A 20187-nucleotide genomic window follows, 5' to 3' on the forward strand; every position below is an offset into this window, starting at 1 on the left:
GTCAGGGATAGTGAAAGTGAGGTGGCAGGGGTTGGAGAAGGAGCTTTTCAGGAGCATGGCTTTGAAGAGGTTCCTGAAGCAATTAGTATGTCCAGAAATAGGCAACCCATTTCTCTCCTGACGAACAATGAAAACCCTACAAAACCAAGTAAAGTTGAATTGATTCTGGTATCACCATATAAGAGACAAGAGAAAGAGGAAGAAAAAGAAGGTTTCTCTGACTCTGATTTTTCAGGTGGAAACATCAGTTCTAATGCAGAAAGCTGGAGAAATACCTCCAGTGAGCATTTTGAAATTTTTAACCCATTGGTTAATGAGTTGATTTATGGAATGCTGATGTAAAGGATGATATAGTTTTTAAAATTGAGATTAATCTGACACTCCCACATACTAAATTCTTATCACTTAAGTTCTCCCCAGGCTTTCTTCATAAAAAACTACATTTCCTTTTATATTTTTCAATCAAATGAGTTACATAGAGAAGGCTTTATACAAGGCAGTGGTTCAGAATCTGACTTTATTCTCAGTAATCAACAACAGAACTTTTAGGTTTCAAAATATTTTTTAAAGAACTTTTTGGGTTTAGAAAGTACCTCTAAATCATCCAAGCTAGTTTTCCTCCTGGAAATAATTGGAATTTCTTTCTCAATTGGCAATCCACACAGAAGCTTCTAGTAAGATTTGTGGCAAGAAATTGCCACAAATGGGCTCAAATTTCCTTTTAAGGAGCAATATTTTACCACAGTAGCAGCTAAATATCAGGAAGAAAGTGCAAGGCTGGAACTTTCTTTCCCTCAGATACAACGTGTTGTGGTATTTTTGTTGCCACCCTCTCCTTCTCGTTTTCAATTATCTGTAGAATCCCCTTCTAGAGCATGACTTTGGTCAGATGACTTCACCTGATTCCACCTAAGGGCATTGCCTGGCCTGCTGCATTTCTTTGACTCCAGTCTTGGCTAAGTGGATGAAGATCTTAATCGATACCACATTCATCTAAGTGGACTTTGGGGTACTGGTTTCAGTCAGGCTATAAAACACAGGGCTTGTCTCAGTTTTCTATTCTGATCAACAAGAGCATTTTAGCAGAGAAACCCAGGAGCAAATAGGAATGAGAAGTTACTTGACTAGAGGGATGAAATGATAAAGGATGCTCTCTGGCTGGGAGATTTTAACCAAAGGTGCACAACAACTAGTACTGATCGCCTTCCTAGTAGGTTAGCAGAATTTGTCATTTTCTAGCTCCCTCAGTCTCGATGGGAATAAATAAGCTTTACTTGATGGCTGACTTATGAGGTTTGGGTTCCTTTGCAAGTAGCTGTAGAGCCTCTTCTTGAAAACTCACCAAAGATTCCAGCTTTGAACTTAATTAGTCAAGTTGAAGCCCCTTTAACAAATTTTTCTGGTAAGAAAAGGAAAGTGAAATACCAGTCTCAAACCAGACATACACAAGAGTATAAGTCGGCATGTTAAAACTCATTAAAGTGGACTTTCACTAAACGACTACAGGAGTTACTAGGGTAAACTGACCCACAGGAGGAGGAGGGCTTATAAATTTGCACTTACTCTGGAGACTAATGCCTAATGTGCATAGCTATGTTTATAGTATACCAGCCTAACAGGTTGAATAGCAGAAAGCTTTTCTAAAAATGACATAAGCAATATTAAATAACCCCCTAGACAGAGCCCATGTATTTTGAAATTATAAGCCAAGTAAGAGATATAGAATGGCACAGTCATAGTTTTATATCCTCTAACCTAAATTATTATTTTAAAACAAATGCATGGGGGTGGAGTGAGAGTAGGGAGGAAACTGACTAAAAGGTCACCATAATTTTGGTGAGTAACCTGACATTTTTGACTTGTGGCTGAGCTCTTAACCAACCAATACCTCAACATCCTCCTTAAAAAAAAGGGGAGGGGGCTGGCTCTGTGGCCTAGTGGTTAAGGTTCAGCACACTCTGCTTCAGTGGCCCAGGTTTGGTTCCTGGGTACAGACCTACACCACTCGTTGGTAGCCATATTGTGGTGGTGACCCACATACAAAATAGAGGAAGACTGGCACAGATGTTAGCTCAGGGCAAATCTTCCTCAAGCAAAAAGAGGAAGGTTGGCAACAGAAGTTACCTCAAGGCAAATCTTCCTCAGCAAGAAAAAAAAATGGGTTCCATAGTCAAATACGTCTGGAAACACTGAGAGATTATGCACATTATTAGTATATCAAAGTTTCTGAGAAGATCTGTAGTAAGAAATCTTTAAATTTGGACACAGAGCATCCCAAATCTAATTCATCTTAGAGTCCACTTGCTATAGAATGTCTATTAACATGGGGCAGAAATGGGATGCATTTCAGGAAAGTATTGTCTGGAGAAGTGGTTCCCAAATTCATTGACTCATTAATGGAAGCATTCGTTGATTTAGCAAACATTTTTGAAGAGCCTATTGCCAGCCACAGTTCTAGGCACTGAGAATACAGTAGTCAAGAGTGATAGTACTCAGACCAGGGCTTATCCATGATGGAGTTTTCACTGTCACAATGGAAAAATTAAGGACTGTCTAGACAAATTTTTTTGTACCATTAGTTGTATTTAATTTAAAGGGCTTTTCTTATTCTGAGGTTATGCCCTTTTTCTTTTTTTCAATTTTGGTCCTTAAAATGCCTTTCCTTTTATAAAATAAAGGCATCAGTAGATGATAAGAGTCCCTGCCTCCCTTTAGAATGCCTTAGTAAAATAAAAAGTTGACTACCTCATGTCATTTCCCAACATTTTGTTGGAAATTTTATTAGCTCATGAAACCCAAAAAGCCTACATCCATCTGGAGAATTCACCCATCTGTGTCCCCGATTATACACAGATGTTAAACATCCGAATCTTGCCTTCAGCTAATTTTTTTAATGCTCCTAAAACCATTTTGTGGCTGTCTTCAAAAGCTGAAAGTGAAATGGAAAGATTCAAAATCTGGCACAGAACAAATTATGTGCCTAAAATAGAGGTGTAGAAGACTAAGAAATCATATTTCTATTAATGTGGTAATCTTGTTTCTGTATGATTTATGCTTGCAAATACTTCTTAGCCAGCAAAACTATTTTTTAAAGGATATACTAATAGTGGAGAGATTTTATTTTCTTCTGTGAAGTTCTTCATAGAGTAAATAAAAGTGTGGAAGCTTATGGCATAATGCCTCGTTTCAACCTATCATTTCAATGTTCGTTGGCTATTAAGTGTTTGGGTGGTTTTTTTTTTTTTTGGTATTGTGCAGTGTTCATCGGTTTTGTCTTGTAACAGGTTCAGAAGAAGAACCCAGTCCCGTTTTGAAAACTTTGGAAAAGCGTTCTGCTAGAAAAATGCCTTCCAAAAGTCTAGAAGACATTTCATCAGATTCATCAAGTGAGAATAAAGTTTGCTCCACTGTTCATGCCCCCATCTAAGCTTAAAAATGCTTATGTGTTCTCCTTTGGCCTCACTGCATGCTGTTGTGCACTGAAACCCCTATAGGGGGCAGCAGTTAACAGATGAGAATAACCTTTCCCAAGTGAGCTGAGGAGGCTCACCCTAAAGTGGCTAGAACTTCGCTTTTAAAATAATGCACAAGGTTTAGTTACTAGAGCACTAGGTTTCCTCGAATTAAAGAATCCCACTTTGAGTGTTTATTCAAGTACAGTGAGTTTTAAAAGACTGTGGTAGCTAGTGGTTCTAGCAGTAATATCTAACATTTGTCGAGCACTATGTACCAAGACTTGGCTAAGCATTTTACTTGCATTATCTCATTTAAGTGGCATAAGCAGCCCTGTGAGGGATGAATTGTTTTTATCCCCATTTTACAGATGAGGAAAATGAAGGTCAGAGAGGTAAAGTAACGTGCTTGGTGTCACACAGCAGAGCTGAGACTCAAAATCAACACACTATTATCAAGAGCATTTATAAAGTGACTATGTTCTTTACGACAATGTTGGATGTCTGAGGAATTTTTCCTGATACACAGATGGAATAGTCCCTGACTTCAAGGACTTTCCTTTCTCTTTTGTCCCTTCTTTTCATGCATTTCTTTTGGATCCTGGAACTATAAGTCCAAAGACTACCTGACACACGACACATTAGGCACACTATTCCCCATTGGCTGCTGCTTTAATAGGGGAAGGATTTCTTGACTACCAACATAAAGCAAAATGTATGTAGGGACCTGTGAGCCAGACAAATGGACTTAGAAGTCACAACTTCTAGGGTTTTTGTTCTTGTTGTTTTTAAGCTAAGATGCACCCCTGGGATTGCAGATGGTCATGAGGAAATTTGCTGAGTGAAAGTTAACCACTGCCAAACTCATGATTAAAAATTGACCATTGTCATATTTGGAATATTTGTTATGCATCTGCAATTAAGACTAGAAAGTTAGAATTTAAAAAGGCAAAGAAAAAGCCACTCCACTGAACAATTCCTAAAATTCAGAGATTCCCAGGGCTCTGAAGACAGTGTTCTCAATTTGGAATGAAGTCCTAACCCTACCAAAGATCTTGGAATCTCAGGGTTGGAAGGGACCTTGAAGGTCACCCATACCAAACTTCCCCCAATGCAAAAATTCCCTCTAAAGCCTCCTCAACAGGTGGCCAACCCCCACATCTGCCTGAATACTTCCAGAGAAGGCGAGTCCAATCCTTTGTTGGACAGCCCCAATTGTTCTTCCTGATGTTGGTGATGGGCCCTGAGAAAAAAACCTCAGCAACTATTGTCCAGTTTGGAAAACCCCTTGCCTGTGAAGCATGGGGCTATTTCCATGGTGCAGCTTTAAAGTACTCAGGAATGTGTAGGGTTAAAAAAAAAATCACCATCAGCTGACGGGTATTCCTGCACGCTCCCTTCCAAATACCGATACCCACTCTCACACTAGCCTGCCAAGATTCCACTTAGCAGCTGGTCCCCAGTTACATGTCTTCAGTTGACTTCCCAAGCAAGGCTCCCAGAGGCATACACAAATGATGATGCACGCACAGAAATATTTGTTAATGACCATGGGCTTGAGAAGGTGTTAGTCATGGCTAGCATCTTAACCTTTGCAGAAGAATAGAGAGGCTGTTCCAGTGCTGTGCTTTCTCCTGCTGCCAGCCGATTGCTTGCTCTGAGCTAACCCTCTAACCCCTGGGAGTCCGTGTGCAGCAGTGTGCTGATGTAAGCTGCATCGGAGCTGAAATGGGAGCTCCCGCTATGGCACTGGCTCAAGTAGCTAATCTAAAGAGAAAGTATTTTGGGGAAGACATCTTGGTTGCACCCCTCACTGCATCTTGACTAATTGCTTCCAACTCCAGGGGCTTCCAGGGACAATCTCGTTGTTTTTTCTCATCAAGGGTCAGCCGTGTTAACCATTTGTTAATTTCTCCTGAACAGATCAAGCAAAAGTAGATACTCTGCCAGAAGAATTAGTACGTAGTGCTGAAGATGGTAAATATCTTTATGTATTTGCATGTCTGTCTGTGTTTTAGGTTTGGAGTGGTTTGGGCAGTCACCGAGATGCAGCTGTTGGATAAATAGAAGAACGTCATTTGTCACTATGTGATGAATGGTGCCTAAGTTATAAAATGGTTTCGACTTGGTGCATTTAATGCTAACTCTTTGTATTCCTAAGGCTTCTGCTGGTGATACTGTTGTGAGGATCTCATCAGAGACCCTTGGGAAGTGAAGGTTTCTATAAATAGGAAATTGTATTTCTATGAGTATAAGCTGATTTTTGCTACTCTGACTTGCAGAACTCCTCGGGAAGGCAGCAAAAGTGGAGTGGGCTCCTGGGTTAAGTTATTCCTGTATTTGATTCTCAAGTCTCAGCATTTAGGTCTCTCTGGACATAACTGGTTAAGTTTTAGTTTCAAAGGAAAGGGTCTCAGAACAAGAGTGGGGATCCTGCCTCTGATCATGTAAATAACTGATTGTAGACCGAGGGTAAAATGAACTGATTCTAAATACTAAGGAGCCAGAAGATCTGGAAGCTTGTCAATGGATCAGGTATTACTTGGTTCAGTTATAAAATGAATAGGAAAATAGTACCTTGATGTGGGGAGTGATGGAAATGAGTCTGATTTTTATAGTTCAGCATTTATGCAAATGTATAATTTATATTTGTATGCTGCTGTTTTGTTTTCTAAATTTCCTTCACTGTAAAAATAAAAATGTATATTAACTCAGCTTTCCCACATAAAACGTGGCAACAGAGCTCCTCAAAAGTCATTCCTTACTTTTATGTAATAGTTTTGTCTTTCTCATTTTATGTTTACAACCACCTCATTGAAGTAGGTGGGGCAGGGATTTTTATCTTCGTTTTACAGATAAGAAAAGCTCAGAGAAATTAGGTGACTTGGGTTGGATCCTATAGCTAGTCAGTCAGTGGAAGAATGGGGACTAGAATCTCAGCTTCATTACTCCTAGTCCAGTGCTCCTTCATTTTCCATGCTGCAGCTTAGTGAATTAGAGGAAAGGTACTCAAGGTTTCCTGTGAGGGAAGTTAGACGTTTAGTTGAACAGGAGACCTTAATGAAGAGTCACACTGGGAGTGGATGAAAGCAAGCTGAAAAGCTGTCAGATGTATTCTGCCCTCTCAGTTGTGAAACTGACATTTGAGCTGTACTTTCATGTCTCTTTAATCCTTCTGTTAAAATGGTATTTATTCTCAATGTTGCTCTTCTGAGTAGATCAAAAAGCAGATCAGGAACAAGATACAAATGAATGCATACCAGGAAGTGAGTAGCAGTATCTTTCTCATAAATGACTAAAAGTTGCACTCTACATGGTGCTAAATATCCTGAAATAACTAACCCCATTAATAACACAGCATTTCTTATTGGTACTAAACTCTTGCAGCTCACAAAACTATTTCATTCTGACAAGGGTTTTATTAAAAACATTTTACTACTGTCTGTGTTAAAAGATTAATTTGTGGTTCCACTGAGGGAGAGTTATATATTTAAAAAATTTATATATATATGTGTTATATATATATTTACATGTTATTGCTGAGTATTATACTTTTGTCAATCTGTCTGCTCTTTGAGTCTTTGCTTAAAATGAAGTTGGCACCTTCTAATATCACTTGGCTTTTATGTTTCAGTATGATTATGAGTATTAGATCTCTTGCGGCCTTTATACAGGACTATAGATATGAAGCAATTTATAATTTATTTAGACCTAAGAAAGAACTGTACTTTGACAGTTAGTATGTAGTATGATTGTATATGCCTCTATTGTATATGTATATCTATAGAAGCAAATTTTATTATGTCCAGGGTTTAAGCTGAGTTTCAAAACTGGACTCAAACAGTATATATTTGATATAGAAAGCAAGTGAACATCTGAATCTTAAGAAATAAATGTATGCTTGTGATAGCTAATGTCCATCAACTAATTAACATCCACCACCAAGCAAAGATAATGATTGTTCACTCTTTTCTGTTTAGTCTTAAGATTGCTGTGCTTAACTGTGACTACTGTCTTGAGGACAAATAGCTCATTAAAAAGGTGTTTGTGGGGACTGGCAAAGCATGCAGATACTTGTGTGTGTCTTCTTATCTTCTTACTTGCAGTCAGTTTCATAATCTTGGGCACTGGAAGTAGAAGATAATGATGCACATGCCTGCCTCAGGAGTCCACAGCGTTTTTAATAACAATGCCCCAAAAGTCTGTGGATGTGCTAATAGGTCTTAAGGAGAAGATCAGCTGAATGAAGGAGCCATTAGATGGAGAAACAAAGTGTTGATGCTTGAAGGCAGTGACATCTAGTCTGAAATCTGAAACTTCCCTCATGAGGTCCTCCTGCTGGAGATAAAGGTGCTGAGCTTTGGCACATGACCTGACAAATTCTTAAGAACCTAGGGAAACAGACAATCCAGGCTTCGTCCTTGGTGTGTGTTCTCTGTCTGGTGGCTGCAGAGGAAACAACACTTCTGTCCCTTGGGGGTGTTGGGTAAAGAGGCTTTTCCAGTTGCTTTTGGACTGGCAGATACTTAAGTTTGGGCATCTTATTGTATCTTGCTATGTTTTGTTTCACATTTAGCCTGAGAAGTGAAAATAAAACATAGACATAGATGTATATGGCAATATATCTGTCTCTTCAATTGTGACCTCCTAATTAGCTTAGTTATTGGTCAAAGCAAATAGGCTAATCATGTACTGACTTCTAGATAAATTAATTTCTCTCTCTTTTTTATGGTATTTTTCAAGATGACTCTTAATGCCTAGGCTGAGATTATTCCTTTTTTCTAGTGAAGAGTGTATTCTTATCTCAAGACAAAATGAAATATGTGATCAAAACATAAATAACTAAAGCCCAATAAATGTAAAACTGACTGCATTTGAATAACGGATGATGTATTCTTTGGAAATAATAGGGACAAGTGTTATGAGAAAAGGTTTTTGCATACTCATTGGGCATACTCTGCCATTACAGGACCTAATCTTACACTGCGTCAGTATAAGTCACCAGAAAACACACACACACACATTATTATTTAATGGGAAATGATTAAAGCAGGCATTATCTTGTGAGACACCGTAAGTGTATCTTGAAACATTTGTGAGCCTAAGACTAGGTGAGAACTACTATGTGAATAAGCAGATATTTAATATATGCAGTTCAATTTTCAGTTTTCCTTCATTAGATTTCTTTTAATTAAAGATGAATTTAGCTAATGCTTAGGGCTGAATTTGAACTTTTTGCGTTATATATAGAAATATAATTTGATTTTTATCTATGTGTTTTCAAGTCAATATATTTGTTTCACATTGAAAAGATAATGTAAAGGTTCTCTGTCAGATAATATTTATTCGTTTAGCAAATATTTATATAGGGCCTACTGTGTTCCAGGTACTGTTCTAAGTGCCTTGAAAAATATTAACTCATTCAGTACAGGAGCTCTGATTCACCGTAAGAAAAGCTAAATCTTTATGATTCTTAGGCAAAGAAGAAAATACTTTTCTAACTAAAGTTACACAAATTAGGAATAGAATTCATCATCTTATTCTGACTTCCACAAATATACTTACTGTACCAGCAAGAAACCATAGGCTACATTTTCAAACTAAATTCTTAGAATATCCTAACTGGAATCATTCAAACCTGGCCTTGGGATATCTCTACTGAGCATTCTCTGAGTTGACAGATAGATAAATAATTTGTATTTTCAAAAAATAGTTTTGAAATTATAGTCTTTCATAATTCTGAATGAGAAATGCTATCAGAGAAGTAATCTCCATACTCACTAAAGAAGCAGACCTTCTGTTGGACGCTCAAGAGCCAGGATACTTTTATGACTGAGTTGTGTACAACAATCCTTGCTGTCCAATGAAATAGTTTTTCAGCCTGCAGCATGTTAAAAATATATCTCAAGGAGATGAACCAATAAATTACAGATCTTGTGGTTCAAAGTTCTGATGGGAAAACATAAGTTAAAATTAATTCACATTGGCAGTATGTTTTAATATAATTTGAATCCAGCTCCAGTTCAGTAAAAACTAATGGTTTTTAAATTGATTTTTATTTTCTGTTTGGTTCAACTCCTTGCTAGTTTTCTATATATAATTTTTGAAAACTGCATGTTGCTTACCTTATGATCCTGTGCATGTGAAGTACTGAGCCTTTAACTTTTTTACAAAAACGTCTCTGTTCATAGATGAAAGAAAAGTGTGTTTTCAACATATGCCTTATGTTTGTCTGACAATTGTAAGGATAATTTTGAATGGAAATGCTGCTGTTTAGTTTCCACAGTGCCTTCACAACCCGATAATCAGTTTTCCCACCCCGACAAACTCAAAAGGATGAGCAAGTCTGTTCCAGCATTTCTCCAAGATGAGGCAAGTTTGTCTTTTGTGCTTTTAGAAAAATGGAACCTAATAGGTGGGTTTGTTGTGCCAAGGTTGGTATGTTTGTATTCTGCCGTGGCAGAGACCAAAGAGGTCAGCAGGACTGACCCTTGCTTTTCATATCAATAGAGGTAGTGTTGTTGATCCTGGAACAAGGCAAGGCATGTCTCATTTGACTCAAACAGTAACTCTTTTTGGTAGTGAAGTCAAATTGCATAGATTTGGGAATGTGACTTTTGTATCAAAGTGGGTACAAAATAAGAAATCCAGACAGAAATATGTTGGCATGAGCTGACTACTCCTCTGTAGTTTAGAATAGAGTTGATTTGTGGAAGTTGAGTCTCGGTGGCATGACTAGCTTGAAAACATTTGTTAAAATAATATAGTAACAATGACATAGCAAACTCTAGAGCTATCTACTGAGTGTAGGCACTTTACCTACATTGTCACATTTAATCTTCCAACAACTCTGAGAGGTGGACACCATCATTATCCCCAGATGTTACAGAAAAGCAAACTAAGACTAAGAGAGGTGCAGTACCCTCACTCAGCTAGAAAGGGGTTGAACCAGGACTGGAGCCTAGATCTGGCTCCCGTGCTGTTGACCACTGTACTGACTATCTCAAGCAAGAACATGACTATTATCTGCTATTCACTGAGTATGCAGTAAGTACCAGGAACTTAATTATTCATTCTGATATCTAACTCTCATTAACTAAAGGTGGTATTTTCTACATTGTATAAAAGAGGAAAGAGCCTCAGAGAGGTTAAGTAACTTTTCCCAAATCCAACAGCTACTAAAAAGTAGATCTAGGACTTTAATTCAGGTCCTTCGACTTAAATAAGATTCTGTGTTCTTGCAGTCAGGTGGTTAGGAGCCTGACCTTTGGAGTCAGACATTTCCAGTCCTGGCTGTGCTACTAATTTGCTGTGTGATTATGGACAAGTTCCTTACCTTCCCTGAGTCTGGTTTCCCAGTACCTACATCATTAGGTTGTGAGGAGTTAGTGAGATAATGCAGGGAGAACATATAGCACAGTGACTGACTCACTGAGTCTCAGTTTTAATGTTAGCTGTTACTGTTTGTGGTTTTAGTCTGATTTTTGATGGTGAAATAAAAAGCTACATCCTCAAGTGTTCTCTTAGTAAATGGAAGGTGATGAAAGCTCTGGACGACACATAAATTACATCCCTCAACCACCACTTCCTGTGCACCCTTCTGTCCATTCTTGGGCCTTAGATGAACTGTATCTGCAAATATTTAGCCAATACATATGCTTATTAAGAGCCCACAGTACAGTTCCTTTGGAAAGAATCACTCCTTCTTTGAAACTAACTCATTAGCTGGAAGCCGGTGGTAGGCACCTCATGGAGTTCCTGTGGTTTTAAACCTTTGTAAATATGCTTTGGTCTTGGTTAGTCATATGAATGAACGATGTAATAATTTAAGAGGCAAATGATAGAGGTTTCCTCTTTTTATTTTTTGTCTTCCCTTCAGTTTTAACCTGCTGCCTCATAGCTCCACACAAAAGAGAGTCCAAATCATTTGAGTTTGTGCATCAGAGATGCCAAATTAAGCTGTATCATTTTACCTTACAAAGTACATGGCGTTGCACTTAATATTAAAGGAAGTGGAGATGAAGTCAGGCCTTGCTCCTTTGTCCACTGTCCCTTTGAGACTTAACATCAGTCACATTTGTTGAGTGCCAGCTATGTGAAAATGAGTGTTCCAGGTCAACAGGACAGGGTCTCATCCTTCCAATAAGTCACTAATGATCTGATGTACTAAGTAGAATGTAGTATATGTTGTAATAGAGAGAAATGGACAGTAAGCATGTGGGGAGAGTGTGTGACAACAGAGACATTAAAAAGGTATGGATTTTTTTTTTTAATCCTTGAAGGAGGATTCTTTTCTCATCCATATAAATCATAAATTTTGTTTTTCTTTAACTCCTTTCTTAATCTGCATTAGAATTGGCATCTGTTACATTGATACATAATTGCATGGCCCTGGAATATGTTGGCATGAACTAACTCCCCCTCCGTAAAGGTGTTTCCCTAACCCCAGGAGCCACTGAACTGCTCCGTAAACCCTCTAACCCCAAAAGGAGCTCATTCTGAACCATGAATTTTTAAAGCTACCATCTAATAAACTTTAGATCTAAATATAATAAAATATATTATTGGCACTTTTCTTTGTTGACCTAGGTAAATATTTCCTGGAGCATATTTAAAATAAGTATCTTATTACTTTTTTTTTTCAAAAATGTGTTAAAATCTACTCTGGGTAGAATGTATAATTATAGCAACAAAAAGACAAGCACAATAGCACTATAAAAATACATGAGGTGATTTAAAAACTTTTGAATATAGGGGCTAGCCCTGTGGCCTAGTGGTTAATTTTGGCAGCCCAGGTTTGTGGGTTCAGATCCCGGGTGCAGACCTACACCACTTGTCAGCCATGCTGTGGTGGCAACCCACATATAAAATAGAGGAAGATTGGCACAGATATTAGCTCAGGGTTAATCTTCCTCAGGGGAAAAAAAATTAAATATATGTAACTTTTAGTTGAAACAGATCAGACTAGCATTAATTTTTCATAGTTTAATTGTATCTCAAGTAAAACATTTTACTTTGAGAAAAGTTAAGACCATGTTAATGAGAGGAATTAAGCATGACATTTTATGTTTTGACAGTAAATCTTAGACCTTTTATTGTCTGGGTACAGTTAGTTTCTCATACATATCAATAAAGTTCTCCAAGCAACATAAATATATAATATTAAGAGAGTGACAAGCTCATAGGTGTGCTGTCTTCTGTAGCACCTTGGGGCCACTTGGTAGGTGAAAAAAAATCACTTCGTTATTTCGGTAGCTAAGCACTCCTCTCCTCCTTAGGTGAGGTCCAAGGCAGACTACCCACCGCATCCTGAATCCATTCCCTGGCAATTAACACTAGTATCCTTTGACCTTGGGAAATGTCATAGATCAGTGGGATACCATGATATTATCTTTATCTAAACCGAGATCTGATCTTGACTTATTCTGAATTTAAATTTTGTGTATATTATATGATGTTTTGTAGAGTGATGACAGAGAAACAGATACAGCGTCAGAAAGCAGTTACCAGCTCAGCAGACACAAGAAGAGCCCAAGCTCTTTAACCAATCTTAGCAGCTCCTCTGGCATGACGTCCTTGTCTTCTGTATGTAAACAAAGGCTCCGTGTTAATATCTCTCCGCTTCTGCCAACTTTGCTCTTCCATGCTCCTGCTCACTGTAAAACGGCCTCCTGTTGTATTTCTCAGATTCCGAGGGCACGAGCTTTTTCTCTAACCCACAGTTAGTTCTGGCTAGCTAAATCTTCCTTTTTCTTTTTTTTAACCATAAAAGAGTTCATATCCGTTATAAATAAATATGTTTTAGGAATGTAGGTACTCCAAAAATAAACCTAAACTACCACTAAATTTTTCTGTGTAACAAATGGGGTAACTATCATAAAGTCTGCTGATATCAGCTATGCTTTTATATACTGTTTACAGGTATGGAATTGTACCTCTCTTTTAGCAAGCCTGATGAATAAAAGTACTGATTCACATAAAAGAACAGGAGGGCTGATTCTTTGCCTTGTAGAAAGATTCAGATTAGGGTTTTAAAAGGAGAACTCCCTAACTGTCTAGAGAATTTGACTTTACGTGGAACTTCTTTCATAAAGTGAGGTAGCTGTGTGTGTGTGGTATGTGTGTAGAAATATATATATGTAATATATCCACATACACTTATCCAAATATTTCTCTGCTATACATACACATGCACCTGTCTCACCAGGTATGCTAGACAAATGACAAAGCTGAGCGTAAATTCTTACCAGCCCCGAATTTCTCAGACTTGTTTGTTTAAATCTATTTGAATTGCATTTCTGCTGATAGCAATCAAATGTATGGCCTTGGGAAGGCTTTAAACTCCCTTCATCAATCATCCATTTTCTACCCTTCCTGACCTCTAAAAGCGTATGGCTCAGTAAGCATTTTCCTGGATTCAGTGGATGAGTAACGTGGTAAAATTCCTTTTTAGTGCCTTGGAAATTTGATAGAGCAACATGTCACTGTGATTTGTGTGCCTGAGCTTTCTCACATCCTCTTTCTTTAACATTTTAAACACTAAGCATGCCTAAAAATGGAACTCTGAATGCCCTCTACCATAAAATCACCCTGCTTTGAAATGAGCTAGCATCTACATAACTTTGCATTTCACTTTTCATCTGTGTCTCTTAGAGGCAGTTTTTTTAAAACACTGGTCATGTCGTGTATATCACGTCAGGTTGCCTGTGTTGGTATGTCTTTCTGCCATATTAAATTGACTGCTTTTATATGCAAAGTAGAGAAATAATGGCAAGCAAGGATTATATCTGTGATCCTTGTGTTGGATTCAAGGGCCGGGTAGAGACAAACTCTGCATGTTTCCAATGCTTTCAGGTGAGTGGCAGTGTGATGAGCGTTTATAGTGGAGACTTCGGCAATCTGGAAGTGAAAGGAAATATTCAGTTTGCCATCGACTATGTGGACTCACTGAAGGAGTTGCATGTCTTTGTGGCCCAGTGTAAAGACTTAGCAGCAGCGGATATTAAAAAACAGCGTTCGGACCCGTAAGTACATTTTGGAGTCACTGCTTTCTTTTAGTGACTCTCAGCCTTGTAGAAATTGAGAGGGAAAGTAAGTAATTGAAGGGGGAAGGTATGTGTGTGACTGTGTTAAAAGGAATATATGAAAAGAAAACTTGGGGGAAATTACTGTTTTATTTACTTTATAAATTCATATGCTAAACTTATTAAATTATAAAAATTCAGAGACGCACAAAATGTTTCAAGTTGGGAGGGACCTTTGAGGTCCTCTTGTCTGGTTCCTTCTTTTTACAGATAAGGAAACAAGGGCCAGAGAAGATAAGGGGGTCTGTTTACATAAATTCAGATGATCAGCAGCAAAATGAGAAATGAGGGCTTGAACCCCAGTCTCTTTCCACTCTCAAACTTTCGCTAAAGTTAGGGACATGTGGGGCATACTGCATAATGTTCAGTGGTGCAGAAATGGTTAAGATTCTAGAATGAGGTGGTTTCCATATTTAAATCATATTCTACAGAAGAACTTTAGAGGGAATTACCAATTCATCTTTGAAATAACAGGGTTAATTGCATTTCAGTTTATTTGCAGAAGTTGAATAGTATTCCCCATTTATCCCTATGCAGAAGTCTGATTCTTAATTATTTTGCAAGCATAAGCCCAATCGTTTTTGCTTTTATTATAAAAACAACTGGGCTCAAAGTCCTTTTTTATCTTTTTTTTTTTACATTGACTATGGCTTGATTAGATGTGTGATAAGATTAATTTGCTTTTTCAAAAGACAGTAACAAAAACTTTTCAAAATCCTGCAAACACCAAAGCCTTTTCTTAATAGGAAACAAGGCCATAGAATTAAGCACTACAGTAGAGACCTGTTGTGCCCCCATGCCCCATTAGGTAAGGCCAAAGGAAAAAAGGAATTCAGGAACTATCCCTTAAAAGTCTTCACGACAGGGGCTGGCCCACTGGTGCAGCAGTTAAGTTCGCATGTTCCGCTTTGGCGGCCCAGGGTTCACGGGTTCGGATCCCGGGTTGCAGACATGGCACCGCTTGGCAAGCCATGCTGTGGTAGGCGTCCCACATAGAAAGTGTAGGAAGACAGGCACGGATGTTAGCTCAGGGCCAGTCTTCCTCAGCAAAAAGAGGAGGATTGGCAGCAGATGTTAGCTCAGGGCTACTCTTCCTCAAAAAATCTTCACGACAATATAAAATTATCAATTCCACTGAAATCGCTTTAAACGTTTAAGTATAAAGGTATTGGTGAGAACATGTATTACTTACTGCTTTTCTCAGTGTCATGAAATAATTATTTCAGTCAATTTCCAATACATTTTTAAAAGTAGAGGTGGAAATATTACTTTTATTTTCTCTGACCTTCTTATCGGTTTAATTCTCTTTTTAGATATGTAAAGACATATCTATTACCAGACAAGGGCAAGATGGGCAAGAAGAAAACACTTGTAGTGAAGAAAACTTTGAATCCTGTGTATAACGAGATCTTGCGGGTATGTATGGACTCCCTAGCTAGGAAAATCCTAAATGATGACCTCTGCATTTAAATAGCCGTGTCTACTTAGGTAGTATGTCTACATAGTATCTCTACAGATGCAGTCAGTCCCCAAAGAAAAGAAGGAAAGGAATAAACATCTTCTGAGAAGTTACTTTGTATGAGACACTATACCATGAATATTATATGCGTTATCTTATTCACTCCCTATATAGCCTGCCAGGCAGGTATTGTTATCTGCATCTCACAGGTGAGACAAGAGAAATAAAGTGACTCAAGGACATACAGCTGATAAAGTTGAGCATTGCAACCAAAATGGTCTTCTAAAAGCGTAATTCTGATCCTGTTATTTCTCTGCGTAAAATCTTGTAGGATTCCCATTACCCTTAAGGTCAAGTCCATCCTTCTTAACATGCACACCAGTCCCTCCACAACCTGAGCTCCAGCCTGGTCTTTCCACTTTCATAGTCTTTGTTCAGGTTACCCTGATTCCTTTTTGTTCTTTGGAGGAACTACATTTTCTCACACAGCTAGGAATTTCTGTTCCTTCAGGCTTGAGTATTCTTTTCCACATTCTATCCCTAATTACCTACTACAGCCTTAAATCCCTCTTCCTACGAGAGGCTATCCTTAACCCTTAAATTCCCCTCTATCTGCTGCCTCAGTTTCCTTGTTTTGTAATAGGCTATATTAACACTCAGCACTTTAACTACTGGTGTAATTGTCTGCTTTCCCATTAGACTGTAAGTTCCATGAGGGCAGGGACCAACTCTGTTGTTGTGAGCCCTTGGGCAAATGACTTAACATGCACTTCAGATCTGCAAAAGGGAGATAATAATAGTATCTACCTACCTACCTCAGTAGTAGTGAACATTAAAAGAGTTAATACGTGTGAAGTGATTAGCATACATTAAACACATAGTAAATGTGGACTGTTAGTACAGTGTCTGGGAGAGGTACTCAAAAAATGTTTATTGGAAGGATAGAAGGATGGACAGATGAAGGGAAGGTATACCTAGCTCAAATACTCATATTCTTTTTTCCCCTAAAGTGTATCATGCTGCTTAGTCATGAGTAACAGATAATCTAAAACTAAAAATATAAGAAGTGTCATTCATTCCCTGTTTCTGAAAATTCTGTCCAAGAATTTGGTTATCCTCTGAGAAAAGAAGCACAATTAAATTAACCCTCAGTCACCCATGGGTGAATTTTCTGTAGCAAGTTTTTAATTACAGTCTGACTATGATACTCCTCAGTACCCTAGCTATTTCTAGGTCAGCTACTGCAACCCTATACTCAGGAAAAGCCAGCTAATTTAAATGGTAAACTCAGAGAAAGCCAAGTCTGCTATAACCAAAATGAACATTCAAGTAGTACGTCATAAAAGCCAAATAGAGATTATTTTTAGGTTGGAAGAACTATTATCCCTTCCATGATTATATATAATCAAGGATTGACTACATTTTAGGTGAAAAACTGTTAGGATGCCAAGTATTTTCCATTTGACCATAGGAAGCAGGAAAAAACAAGTATATCTTTTCTTGAAAAATACCGTGTCCTTGCAGGCTATCAATAGTAGGAAAGATTGTGTGTATTTGGGAGCAGGTGGTATATGGGAACTCACTGTGCTTTCTGCTCAGTTTTGCTGTGGATCTAAAACTGGTCAAAAAAATAAAGTCTGTTAAAAAGAATACCTTGTTCTCAGGTAGAAAACAGACCTTTGGATTAAACTTCATTTGTATTTTTAGACTGAATTTGATTTATGCTATATCTAGTTAGAACTAAAAACATCCAGTGAAAACTGAATAATTGGCCTTTGTTTTTAGAGAGCTATTACTGGCTATGATATTTGAGTCATAGCTTGCTTTTCCAGAGGGGGAAGGAAAATCAGCTTTTGTGAAAGATGGATTTTTAGCTCTTTGAAACAAGACACTTAGAATAAGATGACTTTGCAATATTCTTGAGACTTGAAACCTAACAGATGAGAAAATCTGATCTACACAGATGACTTTTCATCTCAATGTCATAATTTTGGCATAAAGTAATGTTATTCACCACTTTAATTTCCTTCTTTGAACTGTAGTATAAAGTCGAAAAGCAAATCTTAAAGACACAGAAGCTGAACGTGTCTGTGTGGCATCGGGATACATTTAAGCGCAATAGCTTTCTAGGGGAAGTGGAACTTGATTTGGAAACGTGGGACTGGGAGAACAAACAGAATAAACAGCTGAAGTGGTACCCTCTGAAGCGGAAGGTAAGTTCAGAGTTTTTTGGTTGGTTGGTTTGTTGGCTGGTTGGGGACCTTGGGTATAGGAGAAAGCTACTATGAAATTGCATTTTCATTCAGAATGCTTATCTGTAGTTTGGGATCATTCTATCTTTTCACTCTATCCTATATATCTCTTATGCTTTTTTCTGTATTTTCTATTCTTTCTCTTTTTTTTCCCTCTTTGTGCTTCAGGCTGGCTATTTTTTGCTAACCTATTTTTCAGTTCAATAATTTTCTTATCTGCTATGTATAATCTGCTCTTACACCCATCTGTAGGTTCTCAATTATTATATATTTCAGATTTATATTTATATTTTCATTTGATTCTTCTTTTTTTTTTGGTGAGGAAGATTGGCCCTGAGCTGACATCTGTAGCCAATCTTCCTCTTTTTTGCTTGAGAAAGATTGTCACTGAGCTAACATCTGTACCAGTCTTCCTTTGTGTGTGGGATGCCACCACAGCATGGCTTGGTGAGTGGTGCATATGTCCGTGCTCAGGATCCAAACCCACAAACCCCTGGCTGCCAAAGTGGAGAGTGCAAACTTAACCACTATGCCACTGGGCCAGCCCCTCATTTGATTCTTTTTTATAGATTTCACTTCTCTGTCAAAATTCTCCATTTTAACATTTTCTTTAGGAATATATTAATCAAAGTTATTTAAAGTATATGTCTGAAAACTCCAATATCTTAAACATTTGTGAGTCTCTCATCTAATTTTTTATCTTAGTTTGGTCATTTGGTCCTTTGTTCTGGTATGCCTGTTCACTTTTTATTGCATGCTGGACATTGCATATGAAAAATTCTAGGGATAATTTAGAGAGTTTACTTTTGCTTCTGACACACAGAGTAGGGACAAACCACCTTAATCTAGTCTTGAAATGAACTGACTAGAAGCTGGGGTTCACTTTTCATGTGATCTGATCTAGTTTTTCTTTGCCTGTCTTCCTAGGCTGTGGCCCTTCAGGGGTTCCAAATGAAAGCCTTGGGAAGTAGGTCTCTAATTTTAACATGTATCCACTTTAACTGAAGTTCTTTAACTGAGGAACTTTTTAAAATACAGATTTCTGGGCCTTATTCCCAATGTTGCTGATTCTGTAAAATCTGGGCCCAAGAATATGCATTTCTAACAAGTTCCCAAGTATTGCTGATGCTGCTGGCCTGGGGACCACACTTTGAGAAACACAGATCTAGAGCATTCTAGAGGCCGTTCCTCCTTCACAGGCCATGGACTCCGATTTCTGTCTCCTCAGCCTGTGAGACTGCCAAAGCCCTGCTCAGCTTTTAGTCTCTTCCTGATGGCTGTTTATGCTCTCAGTTTGGCACTACTTAAAAATCGGCTGACGCCTCAAAGTGGAAAGCAGAGAAGAATGTCAACCTCTAACATCTTGTCCATTTGAGTCTTCTGTCTTAATAATTCGTTAGCACTTTCAAATAAATTTTTTTAACCCAGTTTTCTTTGTTGTTGTTTGTTCTCAGTGTGAGGTTGGTGTGAACCTAGCTATTCCATTTCCATCGTAGCTGGAAGTGATATGTAATAAATAATTAATATAAGCCATTATTTAGTATATGTACAATAAAACAGTTCCATTAAAGAAATGGTTCCCAAATATTGCATCAAAATCAGGTGAAGCACTTATTTCTAGCCCTGCTCAAGACTTGATGCATCTGAATTCCTCAGAAGGTGTCAGAAGCATCTCATTTTTAACTAATTTCCCTTATGTTTCTGATGGATAGCCATGTTTCGGAAATAAGGCTCTAAAGGACCAGAATTTGAAAGGAAAACCATCTCTCTTATACTTGGAAATAATAGATACACATTTTAAAATTATTGTCCGATCATTGTTATTCTTACAGGCATCTACTCATTTGGTCTAAGATAATCAAGTTAATGCAGCTTTGAAAATGTAATATTTGGCCCCCTTCCCCCCCATTCCCACACTCTTCTTACTTTCTTCAAATAAA

General features: G+C 38.0%; 1 protein-coding gene across 18 annotated transcripts in view; it reads left to right on the forward strand.

Annotated features, from left to right (window-relative positions):
* SYTL2 (synaptotagmin like 2) overlaps nucleotides 1–20187 on the forward strand; it is a 109776-nt gene that overhangs the window by 83168 nt on the left and 6421 nt on the right. For 4 of the 18 annotated variants that reach the window (XM_070490479.1, XM_070490484.1, XM_070490480.1 and 1 more), the window contains exons 9-16: nucleotides 3285–3386; nucleotides 5376–5429; nucleotides 6671–6718; nucleotides 9730–9824; nucleotides 12918–13037; nucleotides 14307–14476; nucleotides 15850–15952; nucleotides 18038–18208. In XM_070490479.1, coding sequence (XP_070346580.1) covers nucleotides 3285–3386; nucleotides 5376–5429; nucleotides 6671–6718; nucleotides 9730–9824; nucleotides 12918–13037; nucleotides 14307–14476; nucleotides 15850–15952; nucleotides 18038–18208 — 863 coding nt within the window. Of the gene's footprint in view, nucleotides 1–3284; nucleotides 3387–5021; nucleotides 5160–5309; nucleotides 5430–6670; nucleotides 6719–9729; nucleotides 9825–12917; nucleotides 13038–14306; nucleotides 14477–15849; nucleotides 15953–18037; nucleotides 18209–20187 lie in introns of those variants that run through there. The other 14 variants (XM_070490487.1, XM_070490490.1, XM_070490482.1 and 11 more) reach the window with 9 other exon arrangements.

Source organism: Equus asinus, chromosome 20 (genome assembly GCF_041296235.1).
Source record: "Equus asinus isolate D_3611 breed Donkey chromosome 20, EquAss-T2T_v2, whole genome shotgun sequence".
In the NCBI taxonomy this organism is placed as follows: Eukaryota; Metazoa; Chordata; class Mammalia; order Perissodactyla; family Equidae; genus Equus; species Equus asinus.